The 19199-nt window shown below is 33.3% G+C and overlaps 1 protein-coding gene and 1 non-coding gene across 3 annotated transcripts in view; both read right to left on the bottom strand.

Annotated features, from left to right (window-relative positions):
• The window catches only part of Ncc69 (sodium chloride cotransporter 69), a 52363-nt gene that overhangs the window by 764 nt on the left and 32400 nt on the right, over window positions 1–19199 (bottom strand). For both annotated transcript variants that reach the window (XM_089707172.1, XM_089707173.1), the window contains 19 exons: window positions 18993–19088; window positions 17961–18130; window positions 15704–15896; window positions 15125–15264; window positions 13962–14135; window positions 13208–13315; window positions 12790–12913; window positions 12174–12295; window positions 11559–11694; window positions 11144–11243; window positions 10127–10238; window positions 9537–9671; window positions 9140–9246; window positions 8545–8663; window positions 7540–7602; window positions 4023–4131; window positions 1238–1368; window positions 732–846; window positions 90–238 (listed from right to left, as the gene is read on the bottom strand). In XM_089707172.1, the coding sequence (XP_089563298.1) occupies window positions 90–238; window positions 732–846; window positions 1238–1368; window positions 4023–4131; window positions 7540–7602; window positions 8545–8663; window positions 9140–9246; window positions 9537–9671; window positions 10127–10238; window positions 11144–11243; window positions 11559–11694; window positions 12174–12295; window positions 12790–12913; window positions 13208–13315; window positions 13962–14135; window positions 15125–15264; window positions 15704–15896; window positions 17961–18130; window positions 18993–19088 (2403 nt within the window). The remainder of the gene's footprint in view (window positions 1–89; window positions 239–731; window positions 847–1237; window positions 1369–4022; window positions 4132–7539; window positions 7603–8544; window positions 8664–9139; window positions 9247–9536; window positions 9672–10126; window positions 10239–11143; window positions 11244–11558; window positions 11695–12173; window positions 12296–12789; window positions 12914–13207; window positions 13316–13961; window positions 14136–15124; window positions 15265–15703; window positions 15897–17960; window positions 18131–18992; window positions 19089–19199) is intronic.
• Window positions 16287–16358, bottom strand: TRNAD-GUC (transfer RNA aspartic acid (anticodon GUC)). The gene has a single exon. It is a non-coding gene; the product is annotated as a tRNA-Asp (tRNA).

Genomic DNA, 19199 nt, shown 5'->3' with positions numbered 1-19199 from the left:
ACATAGGGACAGAGAAAGCGACTTTGTTTTATACTATGTAGTGATTATTCCTTTAAATACACGGTTATATTAATAAAAAAATAGTTTACCTGGGTCATTGCTATCGTCCGAAGTTCGGAAAGGGGCTATGAGTTTGTCGAAATATGCCAATGTGGAATCCTTGGGCTTTTTCGTGATGTCCGATATCATCTTAAGAGCGGAGTAGTCGATACGGAACTTGGATAGCAGGGACGCCATACTGAAAGACAAATATAACTATTGTTAGACGTAACTTTTGACCTTTGTTGACCCAATAATAATAAAAGAATAGTTGTCACTTTGTTGACCCAACTACCCTCACTTTGTTAATAGTCGTTGACTTGCTGGGATTTGTTATCAACCGTTTACATCAATTAGGCAGTTGTGTAAAATCGCAGTACATTCTTATTATATTCAAACTAATATTTGACCTAGCCCCCGCGTACAATTATTTCTAAAAATATGTAAGATAAGATATTAAAAATATATGACGAAACAAAAACAATTCGCTTTCGATCAGTTTTAGGGACAGTGTCCAATACCTCAATATCTCAAGTTTTTAGTGAAAAGCAATTAACATTTTCAACAAACAGCGGGCATTTATAAGAATGTGTAAAATAGAGTTATCATTCTACTCTTTCCATTTTTCAGATTTACAACGACACTTCCTAATGTTCTATGAAAATTTTGCAAAATTATTTAAAAATACTTACTTCCTCTCCTCTATGTCCATTTCAGTGTTTTTATTAACTAGTGTGAACACCCGTAGCGGGCTGGAAGCCCACGCGCGACGCGTTGACAGAATGTACGGCAGAAGTAGAGTTAGACCTAAATGGTAAAAAAAAACATAAATAGAATTAAGTACTTGTGTCAAAAATAATTTAGAAAATTTTTGACAAATAAAATTTACAAAGAGATTATTTTTGATTGATATTGTTTTAATCTTTAACTTCGTAATGGTCAACAAATGGTCCCACCACCCACGGAGATTTTTGAACGAGTGTTGTTATTATATTATTATATTGATTTAAAAATTATTATTAATCGAAACGGCGCAATTTGCATTCATGTAAATGCGAATTATAATGCTCGATTTTTTCAGATGGCAACACATCTTCGATTCTACAGGCACGCCAAAAAACCTCATGTTCACTGAAAGACGTCCACCAATAAACACATTATTTTCCAATAGACCAGTAGAGTAGGCAAGTAGACCCACCTCCATCATCGTACAGCCACCACACGTCCACGGTGCCGTTCTGCCGCCGCGTGAACTGTTCCACCGAGGTAAAGGAAGACGCTCTACGGGTTCCCCCGATGCCGATACGCCGACCGCCCATTATGTTCTTGCTAGAAATTTAGATATTTATTTACATCAAATAGTATTTTGACTGACTTTTGACTGACCGGTTGGCTTGGTTGGTAGTGGCCCTGCCTTCGAAGCCAGAGGTCGTGGGTTTGATTCCCACCCAGGGCAAATATTTGTGTGATGAACATAGATGTTTGCCCTGTATCTGGGTGTTTATTATCTATATAAGTATTTATTTAAAATTATATATGTATGTTTATCAGCCATCTGGTTTCCATGACACAAGCGAAAGCTTAGTATGGGATCAGATCGGGCCGTGTGTGAAAATTGTCCTGAAATATTTATTATTTATTTCTCTTTTTTTGGCAATAATTTTCAACAATTAATTTCAATGGAAGGGTATCTGAACGCATAAGCGTGCATTTCCACCAATAATATGCGAGGATGTATAGCGAGGAATGTGTTTGTAAATAACAAATAGTATCGCTTCAAACGCTTAACGCATCAAATTTCAAACTAAATGAATCAATATGATTGGTTCTTCAAACATATCCCTCGCTACGCATCTTCGCACATCTCTGGTGGAACTCTTATGCAAAGCATATGCCATAATCTAGTACGGACCATCGTTTATTATATAATTGTATGGTGGATAAATAAAGGCAGTTGTGAAAGTTCAAAACAAGATAACAAAGTCGATTGAATCGCGTTTATTAAAATTATGAATAATACTGTACATTAAAAGCACTATAAAATTAAAATTAAAATAGCTGCAGATATAAAATAAAATAATTTTCTCAAATAATCAAATTTAAAAGAAATACAAGCACACTCGGAAATAAAATAAACAAAAAAAGCTGCATTAAAATTAAAAAGAAACACAAATTAATAATATAGCAAATTACTAGAAAGCAAATCTCACCACACTGATTTCTTTAGGAGACGATATAGTCCAGGAGGAATCGGCGCATGAGTACCGAAAACTATTCCACCTCAATTTTTTTACGTGATCCTCTTCAAATTGCCCTACTGATGATATAAATGCATGTTGCCATGGGGCAACCCGGTGCCATATTGTTTAAACCGAAATTGTTTAAACAATTGCAAGGAATTGTTATTTTTCAACCGGACAAATTTTTTTTATATTTTTTATCGAAATACCAATAAAAAAGGTCCAATTACTTTTCACGATAAAGTTAATATTTTCAAAGATATGAATTTTTTAAGGTTTGAAAAATCTCAAATTTGGGTACTTTCGACCCATGAAAAATATATTTAAAAAAAAAATAATATATAAGTAATATTTTTTTTTCAATTCTCTATACAATAGTTAATAATATTGTTAATAGAGATTTAAGAAAATTTCATTGTTTATATCTGTTTTTTAATTGTTAACTTCGCGCGCTTGAACCTGAAACCTTGTATTTAAAAATATTTAAATACAAGGTTTCTAAACCTTTCAACTCCTCACTACTTAATACTAAGCCATTACCAAGAGGGACTAAAGCATCACGATTTTCTTTTATTTTCATCATTTCTAAAGCTTTTTTTTTGGTGCCAATTTTACTAGTCGTATCACAGCCCGTAAATGCGTGTAAAGCAGGTTGGTGTTTCAATTTATGCTTAAATAACTTTAAAAAAATTGATTTCAGAAAAAAATATATAAGAAACAAATTGTAGACAATTTAATTATTAATAAGATTGCTCTCTTTAGAAATCTTGATAAAGTTGATAGTTTTTAAGATAAATGATAAATAATGATTCAAGACACAGAGAGGCCGATGCAGCGCATGAGTAAGAGAGAGACGGCGATACTTAAAGGTAAGCGGCGCGTACTTGTGAGCGCGCGAAGTTAACAATTAAAAAACAGATATAAACAATGAAATTTTCTTAAATCTCTATTAACAATATTATTAACTATTGTATAGAGAATTGAAAAAAAAATATTACTTATATATTATTTTTTTTTTAAATATATTTTTCATGGGTCGAAAGTACCCAAATTTGAGATTTTTCAAACCTTAAAAAATTCATATCTTTGAAAATATTAACTTTATCGTGAAAAGTAATTGGACCTTTTTTATTGGTATTTCGATAAAAAATATAAAAAAAATTTGTCCGGTTGAAAAATAACAATTCCTTGCAATTGTTTAAACAATTTCGGTTTAAACAATATGGCACCGGGTTGCCCCATGGCAACATGCATTTATATCATCAGTAGGGCAATTTGAAGAGGATCACGTAAAAAAATTGAGGTGGAATAGTTTTCGGTACTCATGCGCCGATTCCTCCTGGACTAATAAGCAATTCTAAAATAATATAGAAATAAATATCAGCAAAGATATTATGTAATCATAATACATATATATATAACAAAAAAAAGATAAGAAAAATATTCGGGTAACCGCTATCAAGAACGCAATTTACAAAAAATATACGGGCAGATTTAGAGTGTACAAAAAAATTGTCAAAATTAGTAAAAAACGAAAAAATTTTAGGTCCCAGGTTCGATCCCAGTTAAAGTTTCCTTTCTGGAAATCTAGAATTCTTGAAATCTGTTAAATGGCTAAAAAATATCAACTTGTCTATAAAGATTTCCTTTTCAAAGAAATCAAGACTTTAAATGTGATATAAGGTCTTAAATTACTTTAAACTTTGACTTTTGTTAAAAAAATTATATTCAAAATAACCTTACCTATCTTTACAGCTATTCTCCTTGGGTTTGTCTGTTTGTTTGTTCGCAGCGCCGGGATCGCGCGACACATGTTCAGGAGAGCCCAATGATAAATCCGACATACTGCTGCCTATTATGACAAAAACACATTGAAGTTGCAATTTTTACAAATATTTTTGATTCTCAATATCATCTCCTAAGTATTAAATAGCCTGCTGTCTTCAATAAAAAATTACAATAAATCAACAAGAGTAAACGAATACTAAACACAAAAAAAACACTGTCAGTCTCCTTGCTTAAGATTTTTTTGACGTGACAACGTCTTATAATTCGATAGAGCCGGCTGCACGCACGAAAAAACATGACTCATGCGGCGTTACCTCGCTCTGAGGCGTTCCATGTAAGGCTTGAAGTGCGAACGAGCGACAAAGAAGCGCAATCGGACGTTGTCACGTTCAACTATCGTCAGTAAACCGACTTTACAGATAACCAATTTTTTTTTGTAATAGAAAAGATACAAGTGACAACAGAAAAAACAATCTTTTGGCACACATACCACCACCCTGACAAAAATTATTTTTTGTGATATTGATTTTTGATAACCGAAATGACAACACACATCTTTGGAAACACAAAAATGAGAAAAACTATATCACACTTGGATACATGCATACATATGGGGTTACAGGTTAAGTCGACCTATTCCTGTTAAGAGCGTGTAGTAGGGGTCAAAACAAACTGATTTGATCTTATAATACCATATCCAAAAGTTAGCCGTTGAAGAGTTATTGCAATTTTAATTTTTTTCTTGAAAATGCCACTTTATCTTCGCATTTAGCGTTTAATTTTTTATTTTACTTATTTGGTCTGGGTTTTTTTGAGTTTTTATGTAAAGGTTGAGTTAAACAATAATTCTCAGCAATAAAAATCCATATCGCTGCAAACAATTCAAAGAAATGGCTTTTAAACTAAAAATAATAACATTAAAGTAATTAAGTTAACTCGTTTTAAACAAAGATATTGAAAAAAATCTCTATGAAAACGTGTCTGCAGATGTTTTTAAAAACATGTGCATGTTTTTAGCTATGTAAAAAGGTATGATAACCTCAGGTAGCATTCGTAGATTCCAAGAAATCGGGGATAAACATGGGACAGTGTTAGTAAAGTACAACATCAGAATAAATTTTGTCATAATTTATTTTTCTTAAAAACTTTACAGTTCCTGCTCAACATGTCTTCCTCTATTGCGAACACATATTCGAAACCTTTTCCGCAGAGAACTCTTGACTACCCCAGTTGTTAATTGGTTCCTCATCTTATTAGCTGCATCGATAATTTTTTATCGTAAAATATCAACAGATGGAATCGGGTTCGGCTCATTGTACACCAGACTCTTCATATGCCCCCATACGTAAAAGTTCATGGGGGTTAGGTCTGGACTTCTAGCCGGCCATGGTCTGTTTGGATAGTTGAATTCTAACCATTCTCTAACACTTCTTCTGTAATGTGCAGGGCAGCCATCATGTTGGAACCACATGTCTCTTAACAAAGTCAGGGGTATGTCTTCAAGTAGGTCGCTTAAATGTTGGCGCAGAAAGGTCTCATAATTTTCACCATTTAGGTTGTCCGGAAGGAAGTATGGTCCAATTAATTTATTTGAAATTATCCCCATCCACACATTAAGACTGAATCGTCTTTGTGATTTTTTTGGATTCTTCTTGTTAGGATTGCCACGTGCTTTCGGAGTACGCCCAATAGTGAGCGTTATGGTAGTTTGTGATACCGTCTTGATCAAATTTGGACTCATCTGTCCATAAATTTTTTTTGAAAAACGAGAGGTTTTCCAGATCCGCATTCAACATGAATCTACAAAAATCTAGTCTTCTTAAAGGATCTCCTTCTTCCATCACGTGCACGGGCGTGTAGTGATATGGGTAATATCCTGAAGTGTACATTGTGAACCATACTTTCCACTGAGACAGACAAGTTCTCGGGCAACAATGTTTGTTAATGTCGTGGGATCCATTCGAAAAAATCGCTTAATTTCATTTTCCTCTTCGTCTTCCTCATCCCGGACAGATGGCCGACCGACGTCTGTTCGTCGTCTTAGAATCGAACCAGTTTCTCTAAGGCGACGATAGGTCCCTTCGAAGACACTAACATCTGGTGCACGACGGTCAGGATAGCGGGTCATGTATTCCGCACGAGCATGTGCAGATACACCTTGACAAAACCCGTAACACATCAAAATGTCAGCATATTCTTCGTTAGTATACGAACTCATCTTGAAAATTCAAATCGCAAGCAAAAATCAAAGTCCAGTTTCGAGCCACGGTCACAGAATCGGAAGAAAATCAGTCCAAAAAGAAAGCCAAGTCGCGTTGTCACAGAGGAGCACAGAAATCGCATCTACTACGGACGAATCACATAAGCAGACTAAAAAATACAAAGCGGCATCCTTCGCCCCATACAGCTTCGTCCATCACCTTGCTCGCTCTCTCCAGTAGGTGGAAGCGAGATAGTTGCAGCGTGTGAGTGAGACATCATAATCACGCGCACTATCACGCGGCACAACCCTTTATTGTTCGCATAGGCAGATAATAACTAGACCGATGTTAATGAGCTATTCTAAGAATTATTTCCCCATACCAAGTTTATCCCCGATTTCTTGGAATCTACGAATGCTACCTGAGGTTGTCATACCTTTTTACATAGCTAAGAACATGCACATGTTTTTAAAAACATCTGCAGACACATTTTCATAGAGATTTTTTTCAATATCTTTGTTTAAAACGAGTTAACTTAATTACTTTAATGTTATTATTTTTAGTTTAAAAGCCATTTCTTTGAATTGTTTGCAGCGATATGGATGTTTATTGCTGAGAATTATTGTTTAACTCAACCTTTACATAAAAACTCAAAAAAACCCAGACCAAATAAGTAAAATAAAAAATTAAACGCTAAATGCGAAGATAAAGTGGCATTTTCAAGAAAAAAATTAAAATTGCAATAACTCTTCAACGGCTAACTTTTGGATATGGTATTATAAGATCAAATCAGTTTGTTTTGACCCCTACTACACGCTCTTAACAGGAATAGGTCGACTTAACCTGTAACCCTGTATAAATATAACTTATATTATAACTTGATAGGGTTTATAATAAAAGACTTCAAATAAATTTTATCGCTTGTAGACTATCGACTTCGACTATATTATAATACTGGGGGCGCAAAGCTAATAAATAATATTACCCAAAAACCACTGACGAACAACAACACACTATCGCGTTAAAAAGTTGTCCCAAGCAAAACACTGCTTACGAGTGTATAGGGCAGAGTTTTTGGAATGAATTTGAACAGTACTGCCTCAAAATAATGTGTTACTCTTCAATGAATAATTAATGCCACTAGGCTCGGATATTTTTGATAATCTTTTGACGACTATGCGAATCATCAATCAATGTGTGAATCAAATTGTTTATAACAAAAACCATATAACATAATATGCAAGTAAGTACAATAAAAAGTGATGACTTACCTCTCGAGTGCGTGTTCAAGCTCTCACTCGACTTGGACTCCTTGAGGCTGTCGCCCATCGAACCTAGCCAATGTGTTAGCACAATGTTTTGTATTAGACAAAGTTATTATAAACTCAAACATTGATTTAACCGGACTTATTTTAGAATCGCATTTTAATCGTAAAATCATAGATTTTCAATTTACCATGAGGATATTATAAATAAATCTATCCATAAATAATGGATATTGATAAAAATGGGGAAGTTAACCTACAGGAAATATTTACTTCAAATTTTTATTCGATCATGAGAATAGAATGAATTTATTATAAGGAGAAGATTTTTAACTTTGATTATTACTCAATGTAAATAAAAAATGCTACTAAAAACTTCGTGACCGCCTCCTTGGTACAGCGGTTCACGCGTGAGCGTAACACCGAGGGGTCCTGGGTTCGATTCCCGGTGGAGACGAAGAAAAAAAATGTCTCGATCTGGTAGGGCACAGATGGCTGACCACCTACTTGTCCCTAAAGAATCAGATCGATCAGTGAAACAGATGTATAATGCATCTGCCCCTTACCCCACTAGGGGACATGGGACTTCACTTATTACTAAAAACTTTGTCTAATACAATAAGCAAAATCATTATAAACATTGATGATACAAAAATCGGCATTTAAAAAAAACCGTGATAAATTGTAGCTGCAACAATAAAATCACAAAATGTGATCGATTTAAATAAAATGTATGACTTTTTAAACACAAAATGTCTTACAAAATGATATTCATTAGTAACAATATTATATGTATGAAAACCTAAAATTCAATTTTCCTTCCAAATAAAGCACAGATTGCATTCAAAATCGGTACCGATCGTTTTTGAGATTACAAATAGCTTGATTTGACAAAAACTAAGAAAATTATAAAACTGTTGCGGGGAAAATAAAGGTTCTATAAAAAAAGCACAATTTAATGATGTTTTGCCCCTTATTCAGGGAGGATTATTGGTTAGGGTTGGTACTTACGTTCTCTTGTATTTTCATTAAGATCTCGTAATACTGCTAGCAAGTCAGCATCTAAAGTGTCACCACTGCGTTCTTCTACACGTAACAAACTAATTGCCATGTGCACGTCGAGCGCTTTACTGAAATTTTATTTATGCTGTTTATTATATTTATAGACATTTTTTTATAAGTTAAGAGAAAAGAAAGATTTAAGAATTTACAGTGGCTTCATCGATTATCATAATACACCTACCAAAAATTATAAAAAAGTACTTATTGTGATAAGTACTATTGACGATTTAGCAATATAACCTCAAATTTTGTGAATACAAACATATTAATACTATTTCTAACACCATGATTCACAAAATTGTACCAAGATAATCCAATCATACTTGTCATATTATATAAAAAAAAGCCGGGTTGCACTGGGGGAGTGCCGGCAGAAGTGAAAACTTGATTATTAACGTTGAGCATGTTTGATATTTTGGAATGGTATCCGTCTTACGCTTTTTCGATCAGGCCACGTGTCCTGACGCGAGTTTAAGATTTTATACCCAACGTCGCTAAAGAAGTTTTCACTTCAAAAATAATTAATACATTCAAAGTGACATACTGCATAACTTCGACGTAATCCAAAACCTCTTCACGCGTGCACGTCTGCCAGTTCTCTTTAAAGCCCATTAGTAGTATGTTGGGTTTTAGTTTTCCGAGACCACTCGCCTAAAAATCGAATTAATTCATTTTACGTAACATTTATTAAGGAGTACAGAAAGTTTATCCACATTTATTTATATCATTTTCTGGTTTCATTTAAAAATTTTAACAATTTTCACTGTAAACTTTCTTTTCTCGAATATTATTTCAATACTTTCGAAAGCTTGAATTCATTAGTCAAATCACAAAACCAATGCATTTTCTTTAAAAATATATCATTTTAGGGTTCCCTACATGAGAAGGAAAAAACGGAACGCTAATAAGATCAATTTCTTTTAATTTAAATAATAACATACCTGTATAAGAGCACTAGCGCCATCTTTAAAGTCGACTCCATCGACGATGCAATAAAAGGCCTTTATCTTGCGTTTGGAAAACCAGTGATAAGCTCGGTTGGTTAGTGCCTCTCGAGTTCGGTGGTTTATTTGACTCTGGAATTATAATATTATATTTATAGATACATAATATTATAGGTAAATGCATTAAGAAACTTATAAGTATAGCGGCTTTAAACAGCGTTATTCATTACATTATTAAAATTACTTAAAGAAAACTCATGCTACGAGTAACTACAAGAAATGTTGCCAAAAGCTTTATTAATAGGATTCGTAACAATGCTTACTTCAAAAACTGTTATGAAATTTAGCTGATCAATAGTAAATATTTTGCTTTTTTTATAGAGAAAGCAAATGAATCAAATCAACGCGTTCTGTGCACGGGAGTCGGGAACGCTTCACGCTGTTTATAACTAAAGGATAATTAATTTGAATTAAAAAACGTGGAAACGGCCTAATTTATGAAGTTCCTATTTTTTTTATTCAGACAGAAAAAATTACTAACATAAATTAATTAAAACTACTTATTTCCTAAATAAAAATCACTATACCTGCACAACATGTCCACAAAGCATGAGAGATAATCCCTTAGTGAGTAGATACGTGAAGTCAGTAAGCACAGCTCTTTCACCCGGGAACCCAGTAAGCACCAAGATTTGAGGCCTGTTATAGAGGATTATGAACTTTATAACAGTGGAATAAGGTACATTTTCATTTAACAAACCCGTCGAGAACATGGATTTGAGGCTTTGTGATTATGAACTTTATAACAGTGGAATAAAGCACATTTTCATTTAACAAACCCGTCGAGAACATGGATTTGAGGCTTTGTGATTATGAACTTTATAACAGTGGAATAAGGTATATTTTCAAACCCGGTTGGCACCAGGATTTGAGGCTTGAGGATTGTGAGCTTTTATTAATGGCTTAAGGTACATTTTCGTAGAATACAATTTTCCTTGAGAAGCTTAATACATGCACATTTTTATAAGGCTATTGCACGCCTCATAAGCGAAGCGTTGAGGTGGGTACTACTGTCACTTCGCGCAAAACATCTGATTTTTCAAACTTAAAATGTCTTTATGTATCATACATTGCACTTGTAAGATAATACATACACACACATATTAAGAAAAAACACTATTTTTAACATTCATGATATTTTTGATGTCATTTTTGTTATTTAAACTAGTTGAAAAACAGTTTAAAAAAGTTCTGTCTTGGACGTCCGTCCGACGTGTCTGTATGTGCGGAGGATTTTCTTGTTAACACGATAGCGACCGAAATACTTTACTAATCGAGTCTTTTTTTTTCTCTTACGCTTGAGTATGCTCAGGAATAGAACCCTTTCATTTTTCAGGGTCTGATTCGATGTGGCTTAATTTTTATTAAATAAACAAAAATAATAATTAATAAATAATTATTAAAAAAAAATTATGAGGCGTGCACTTTTGGATTTTCCAAATTATTTTTTTACTACAGGCATTCTAAATGGCGCTGATATAAAAATTACACAATCTATTTCATAAACATTATTTTAATAATTAAAATAGACTATCACCACTCGCCTGTAATTCTTGACATGTTCCGTAACCCGGTTGAGTTGGTGCACTCCGGATAGAGCCGTTTTGTATGTTTGTGCTTGCGTCGTTGAACCCCAGTTCACATCTATATAAGAAATATATTATTTCTTTGGATAATGAAAAGCAGAATGAAATATTTATTTAATAATCTTAATTTAAAAATCATAAATTATAATGTCAGTGGTATGATTATGGTGATATTATTTAGATTTATAATGAATATTTTTCAATAAACTTAAACTGACACTACTATTATAGCTTAAAATATTTGTGCTTGGCTTAAAGTTTTTTTATTTTTTATTTTTGAAAAATAGTTCAAGAAGTATTTTTCAAATATTGTCAAGACTTTCTTAATTTTATGTGAAATTCTTTTATACACGAATGAAAAATATGCACTTACCAGGTTTCCTATAAGACACAAGCAAGTATAACGCTAGTAAAAACGCGATAGTAACTAACGCAGTGGCCCAAGAGATCACGAACATTATCACCACGCATACCATCGCCCCCAATAAAGATAGCCACATGTTGTATAGCTGAAATTACAATTTTACATTGGACAAAATATATAATAAATAAATATTTCAGGACATTTTTCACACACGACACTATCTGATCCCATACTAAGCATCTCGCTTGTGTTACGGAAACCAGATGGCTGATAAACATACATGTAAAATTTTAAATATATACTTATAAACTTATTGATGTATATTTCTTTACTATTACGTAGCTCACAAAATATATAAGTCACAAAATCGTAAACAAGCCCCTACGATGATCTCTGTCTTTGGGTACAGGTGGGGAATCAAAAAAATGATTTGAAAAAGGATGAATTAACATTTAAAATAAACATCATGTAGAATAATTTATTTACATATATTTTTTAATTTCATTACATCTGGATGGCTTATTCCGAATAATAGTTAAAACGTTTTGAAGTTATTTTAAACTACAAAATAATCAGTAACAAATCTCTTCTAAATTAAATAATTATTATTATTTAAATACTTACTCTAAAAGTAGGTCTCCATCCCACTGGTTTCGCTAAACTCGCGTGGAAAGTGGCGAAGTTGATCAGCGCGTACGCAGCCAAGAAAAAATTCGATATCAAAGGCGCTATTTGATTCAGCCCACCTGTTGGATTGAAATAAAATATATTTAATTCCTTAAATAAATTCAAACGTTTGGGAACAAAAGTATTGTCGAAAATTCTGCATAAAAAAATATCTATACTAATATTATAAAGTGGAAAGGTTTGTATGTATGTATGTAAGGTTTTCACGCATAAACTACTGGACCGATTTTAATGAAATTAGGCACAGATAATCTTTAGACCCTGAGAAAGAACATAGGCTACCTTTTATTGCGAAATATGTACCACGGGCGAAGCCGGGGTGGACCGCTAGTATAGAATATTTTGTATTAATATCTTGCACAAAATTTATAGGATTTTGTTTTACTATTATTACATTTTACTACGAGTTAGTTTGTAGTTTCGACTAACTGCCACTTAAGTTAAAACTTCAAATCGATCCGATCATAATTACGCCACTTATTAAACCAATATAAATAACATCCATATCAAATTAAATTCATAGCCAAATAGTAAAGAATAAAATATATCTCACCCATCAAAATAAAAGCCACAGCGATTATAAAGGTGAGCGCATATCCGCGCACCGGCTCGTTGTTACTGCCGTAGCCTTTCGCGAAGAATTCCAAATACGGGTAAAGTTTGTCTTGACATAGAGCCTGAAAAAAAATTAATATAATAATGATGTGTTATTTATCTGAAATTTTTGCCATGAACAAAAAAATTTATGATATATCATATATTATAAGCGATGTAGGTACATACACATAAATTATTATCAAAAAGATTTATTAAAGAAGAATAATAATAAGTTACTCATGATTGAGTCAAAAAACACCGTCATTTTATATGTTAATTATTTCACTCTTTGAATATAAGCTATAATATTTTATCATGGATACTAAATTATACCCCAAAGAAAAGTAAAATAATCTTCATAACATGGTAAATACCTGAAAAACTTTAGGCGCGGAGACGAGCGAAGCGAGCGCGGAAGAAAGCGTGGCGGCGAAACACCCGCCGTAGATCAGCGGACCCCATGCTGATACCAATCTGATTACCTGCAATTCAAAAATAGTATATTAATATCAAGGTAAACCTTAATAAGATAACTAGACAAACATAACAAAGACAAAAAAAGTATAGTATAAAATAACATGTACGATTAAAAATATTAAGTCGAGTTTTACTATATATAGTACATTTTTAAACAAACTATGCTTCCTATCCAAAGTCCGGTATTCACATCGTTAATTAGACCATATCCACACTATGCCAGTATGCATACAGCCTCCCACCGCTGCTTTTATTATAACCTATTACTTACTCACATGATATATCATAAATACTTTGCAGACTGCACCCATAGACAAACAAAATACTGTTGCTAATAAAATAACTAATAAAAAAAATCCATTCTTAAATAAAAAAAGACGTGTGTCACTCGGGGACTGCCGCGGTAAAGCTGTTGCATGCTATGCCTTCAAGCCACACCTCCGCGCCCGTCGGAGTGGGGAGCGTGAGGTTTTTTCGTTACGCAATTTCTAAATTCAGTCCCCGCGGCCAAGGCCCGCGATAGAAGCTATGCAATAGCTTAAAACTACTATAAAACTCATTTCTTCCCTGCTGCCGCTACTCACATCGTTACCTACTTACCACCCAAAAAAAACTAATATAAAACTCATGTTCTCTGCTGACGCTACTCACATCATTACTATGCTGCAGACCGTACGCGCACGCGCCCACACACGTGGTATTCCCCACCACCCCACTCGCGTCGCGCACCACACACCAGCCCGCTACTACCGCTATACCCACGTACGATATTGTAGTTAGTAGTATTGCTAGTAGTGTGCCCTTGGGTATCGATTTTTGTGGGTCCTGGAAGGGGAAATGTAGTTTTATTTGATATGTAATAAAAAAAAAGACGGGTTGCACTGGGGGAGTGCCGGCAGAAGTGAAAACTTGATTATTAACGTTGAGCATGTTTGATATTTTGGAATGGTATCCGTCTTACGCTTCTTCGATCAGGTCACGTGTCCTGACGCGAGTTTAAGATTTTATACCCATTACAGAAAAAGTGCTCAACGCCGCTAAAGAAGTTTTCACTTCAATAGTTTATTTATGTATATAGTTAATTTGGATTAAAAAAGAACGTATGTGCGTAGGAAACGTGTCAGAAGTGAAACTTCTTTGGCGAGATTCAATGATCACCGTCATCCATAATGTGACGGTATTGCCATGACGCGACATTGAAATTTTACTCCCAACGCGCCTTAAGAAGTTTCATTTCAAAAATAATGAGAACATTACATGGTTTTGAAAGTTAAACTTTTATCATGTGGTTTCTTATTTATGTACCTAATAAACTAGTTAATTTGTAGCTTTATCGGAGTAATCTTTTTACTTAAACAAACACTATTCGTTATAAAGTAAGAAATTCATAAATTGAATTTAAAATCTGTTGAAAAATAAAATAAGCAAACGACACAGACAACATAATTATGACATCCAGCATACAGTAATTACACAAGTGTTAATGAAGAGACAATATAAGTATTATATCAATTAGGAACCAAAAATAATATAAGATACTAGCGGTCCGCCCCGGCTTCGCCCGTGGTACATGTTTACGTTTTCTCTACATAAGAACCATCCTCGTACTTCAAGGAATATAATAAAAAAAGAATTATCGAAATCGGTTCAGCCGTTCTCGAGTTATGCGCTTACCAACACATTTTGTGATTCATTTTTATATATAAGATTAATAAATGGAACAATAGAACGATACGAATTAGAAAAAAATATTTTATTTTTAGTGACACATATTTTGTAAACATTTCTGAAAAAAAAAATGAATTTCAAAATACCTTCAAATCGCCAGAAATATTAGCTCCAGCGAGTATCCCAGTTGCCGCCGGGAAGAATATAGAAAACACCGAAAAGAAGTTATGTTCTACGCCCTCGAAGTATCTATAATCTGGTCCTAAATTATCTTGGAAGACCGTCACTGAAAAAAAAATGTAAAATAAATTTATGTTTATATGGGTTACCAGTTATTTTAAATATCATTTATATTTTATACGAAATAATTATGACAAACAACAAACGCAACTGGTTTGATTTTACATGCATGATATTATGTATTTGTGTATTGTTAAAAAAAATGTACAGCACTTAACGGTTGCTTTGTTTTCATGCTTTACTTAGTTTAGTGCAAAATTGTGTTGAGATATAATTAAACATTCGAGCTCACTAAAAATGGTAAAAAATCTGAAGCTCTTATAAGATACTATTAAAATTTAAATATTTTCTTATCTATCGTAATCACTTAAAATATTCCAAACTCAAACATTTATTTATTCAATTAGACTTCTAGAAGCACTTTTAAAACTTTTTAGCATATTTAAACCTGGCATATACAAAAAAATGTTTTTTTTAATACTCACTATTAAACCCCACGAATCCTTGCGCGATCTCGTCATCGCTGGTCGGTCCTATAATGGCTCCTATACAAAAATCTGCGATCGCCGCTAACAGTATGAACAATAGCACTATTTGAGCTTTCGCCTCCCACTCTAGTCCTACTATCACTATACCAGTTAGGAGGACGATTGTTATACAGCCGTATATTGCTTGGTCCTGTAAAAGATTTTGTTCAATTGCTTAAATCTATACATATAATAAAATTGTAAATAAGATTGTTCATTTATTTGAAAGAATAGACATGTTCAAGTTTGTAATGAAAGTGTGTAACAAATGTTCATAAATAGACCAAAAGGTAATGTATTGACTTTTTTTTGCATTAGTTACAATATAAAGTTAAAACCATGCTCGAATACAAGAACATGCTTCTTTTTGAACCTTCTTAAATCATGGTATTATGAATTAATCTTTTAAATACAAGATTGTATTGTCAAAAATTGCTTTTGAAAAAATGTTATTATATTTTGTTGACATTTTTCATACAAATAAGTTGCAGAACCAATTTAATTTATTGATAAACAAAAAAATAAAAATAAAAAAAGAGATCTCTCCGGCGGGGAATCGAACCCCGGTCTCCCGCGTGACAGGCGGGGATACTGACCACTATACTACCGAAGACTTGTGTGCAAATGCGAAATTATCAAATATATACGACTATGCTAAAGAATTAATATAATACGTATTGATATTCTATATGTAAATTTTCTTTTTTTTTTGTTGATCACGCATGTAGCATAATATATAAATATTTTTACATATCGATACCTACAGACTTACACACTTTAAAACTTAAAAGTTTTTACTAAATGCGCAATATGCATAAATCAAATCCATAATACCAATTCAATTACCAAAAATATATTATTATTAGACATCGGATTATATGCACTAACAAAATGCCAAAATATGCATGCAAATATGCACTAATAAAGGCCGAAATATGCACTAAAAACGAGTGATATGCCTAAAATATGCACAATACAAAATAAAAAAACCTTTATTATTTTTATATATTTAAATCAAAGATTGTACAAAAACAGTTAAATTTTCTTGAAATTAAGTATAGGTAGTTTTTGTGTCAATATACAATTAAGCGTTTTTACCAAATTTTCGAGCGCAAATTTGTGACGTTTGTCACCCGCGAGCCCAGTGTGCCACCTTAGACCTTCTCGGGCTAAATCTAGCCCTTTTTTGGAATTCAACCCGGGTTTTAAGTTTTTAGCCCCAAAAGGGTAATCTAGCCCTATTTTGAATTGCTCAAAAATTTACTAAAAATGGAGCCCATTTTGTAATTTTTTGCCATTTTACCATGCCAAAATAGGGTTTGTTTACTCGCTGAGCGTTCTGATTGGCTAATAAAGGTTAGTCGACCAATCAAAACTCCCGCTATACTTAACGAAATATGCACGATTGGTGAAAAAGGCTAAAATATGCACTAACGCCGTAATTAGAGAGTTTTATGCATTTGCATATGCAAATATGCAAATGCATATAATCCGATGTCTAATTATTATAATTTACAAGAACGAAAATTATTCCTTTAAACGTATTACTTAACGAAAAATGCAATGTAAAATGCAAAATAAGGTTAAGTCAAACAAGTTTTTATTCTTAGAATAATTAATAAATCATTAAAAAAATTCATGCAAATATAACTGGTATTAAAACCCACCAAAATTCTTATCGCGCACTCACACATAAACATAATGAGCAAGGCGCTAAAGGCGGTAAACTACACTACAATTTTTAAACATTCCAACACTTATTAAAACTTTTCCAATGCTAGGTATTTTTATTTATTACCCCGCCCACTGTTGCTAGCCACAAACGCTATTCGTCGAACCCGTAAGACAATTAATAAACATTCCAATTTCAAATTTTAAATTTTCCTGTTAGATTTTTTTTATACACATGCCGTCTCATAGGTAAAGGAGCATTATGAGCGACTGGCTGAACCCTTAGATACGTTTTTTTAACTATCTATACTTTAATATTATAAAGCTGAAGAGTCTGTTTGTTTGTTTGAACGCACTCATCTCAGGAACTACTGGTCCAAATTGAAAAATTATTTCCCATTTATCGAGGAAGGCTATAGAGTATAGGCTATACATAATCATCTATGTATATCATCACGCTAAGACCAACAGGATTGGAGTACTGCGGGTAAAACCGCAGGGCACAGCTATTTTTCAATATTTTTATTCTTTTTTTATTACTCACCCAGCTCTTGCTGACCATATAAGCTGATTCTGGAATAAGTGTTATGAGCGATTCCCCAAAACCGACCACATACATAGCGCACGCAACTGCGTTCGCCATAGAGAATATGAGCCCTATGGAACCGCCAAACTCTGGCCCGAGAGATCGGGATATCATGTAGTAGGTACCGCCTGAAAATAAAAAATAAATAGGTTGTTTGTAAAGTAGGTTTACGATCGAGATGTTTACGTGATAACATAATGCAGTGGCAGCGCTCGAGATGAGACGGGAGATCGGTCCGTCTCTCTCTCGTTATACCTGCGATCGCGCTCGTGAGGTTTTGGTGTGACACAAGTTTCTGAACATGTCACCCGACTAAAACGATTTTAAAAACGTTATCACGTCAAAATATATATTTTTTTTATTAAAAAATAAAGGTACAAAACATGTATGTATACGGGTGTTATGTTTTTTTTTAGAGCGTGTGTGCCGATCACACGTGTCAGAAGTGAGACTTCTTTGGCAAGATTCAAAGATATGAAAATCATCGCCTTGCTCCATGAAGTGACGGTATTGCCATGACGCGACCTTGAATTTTTTCTCTCAACGCAAAGTGTACATACACAGTTGGCGTGTAACATTTTTTTTTAATATGTACATAGTTTCAAATATGATCTGTCCTTTTCTTATATTGGCACGTGTATGGTACTTACTGTACTATGACGAATTTGGGTAAATATACAATTGATGAAACCTTATAAATGGACTTTGAAAAGAAAATGAAACTTGAAGGGAATGAAGCAACTTTGGTCGTGCATACCCATTGTGCGAAATTATTTCGTCATGTATTTTACGTTACTTGACGTTTTAATTTATGAAATTAGAATTTTTTTTTTTTTTCTTTCAAGACGAAGCCTTCGATTATCCTACATTAAAAAAATATGGGACATTCTGAAGAACTGTTTTAAAGTTTTTCTAATAGATTAAGATTTGAAAATAGGAATTAAGTCTAGCAATATCAAATTTGTTACATAATAATTATTAATAACCTACCTCCTTTTATGACTCCATTAGTACTTATAGCAGACATAGATAACGCTGTTATCGTAGTCACTACAGATGTCGTCAATATAAGAAGGATTGCTTGACCTGTGAAAATAAATAAATATATTATTACAAAACTACTAAGTACTAAAACTATACAAATACTTTTAATTATGTATGACACATTAACCTTCATTTTTTGCATGAGTTCAACGA

This window comes from Colias philodice, chromosome 19, assembly GCF_061535455.1.
Source record: "Colias philodice isolate Cphi_HAF_F1 chromosome 19, ilColPhil1 Martin Lab GWU primary, whole genome shotgun sequence".
NCBI classification, from domain to species: Eukaryota; Metazoa; Arthropoda; class Insecta; order Lepidoptera; family Pieridae; genus Colias; species Colias philodice.
The sequence above is the reverse complement of the archived record's forward strand: the minus strand, read 5'-3'. Positions and strand labels throughout refer to the sequence as shown.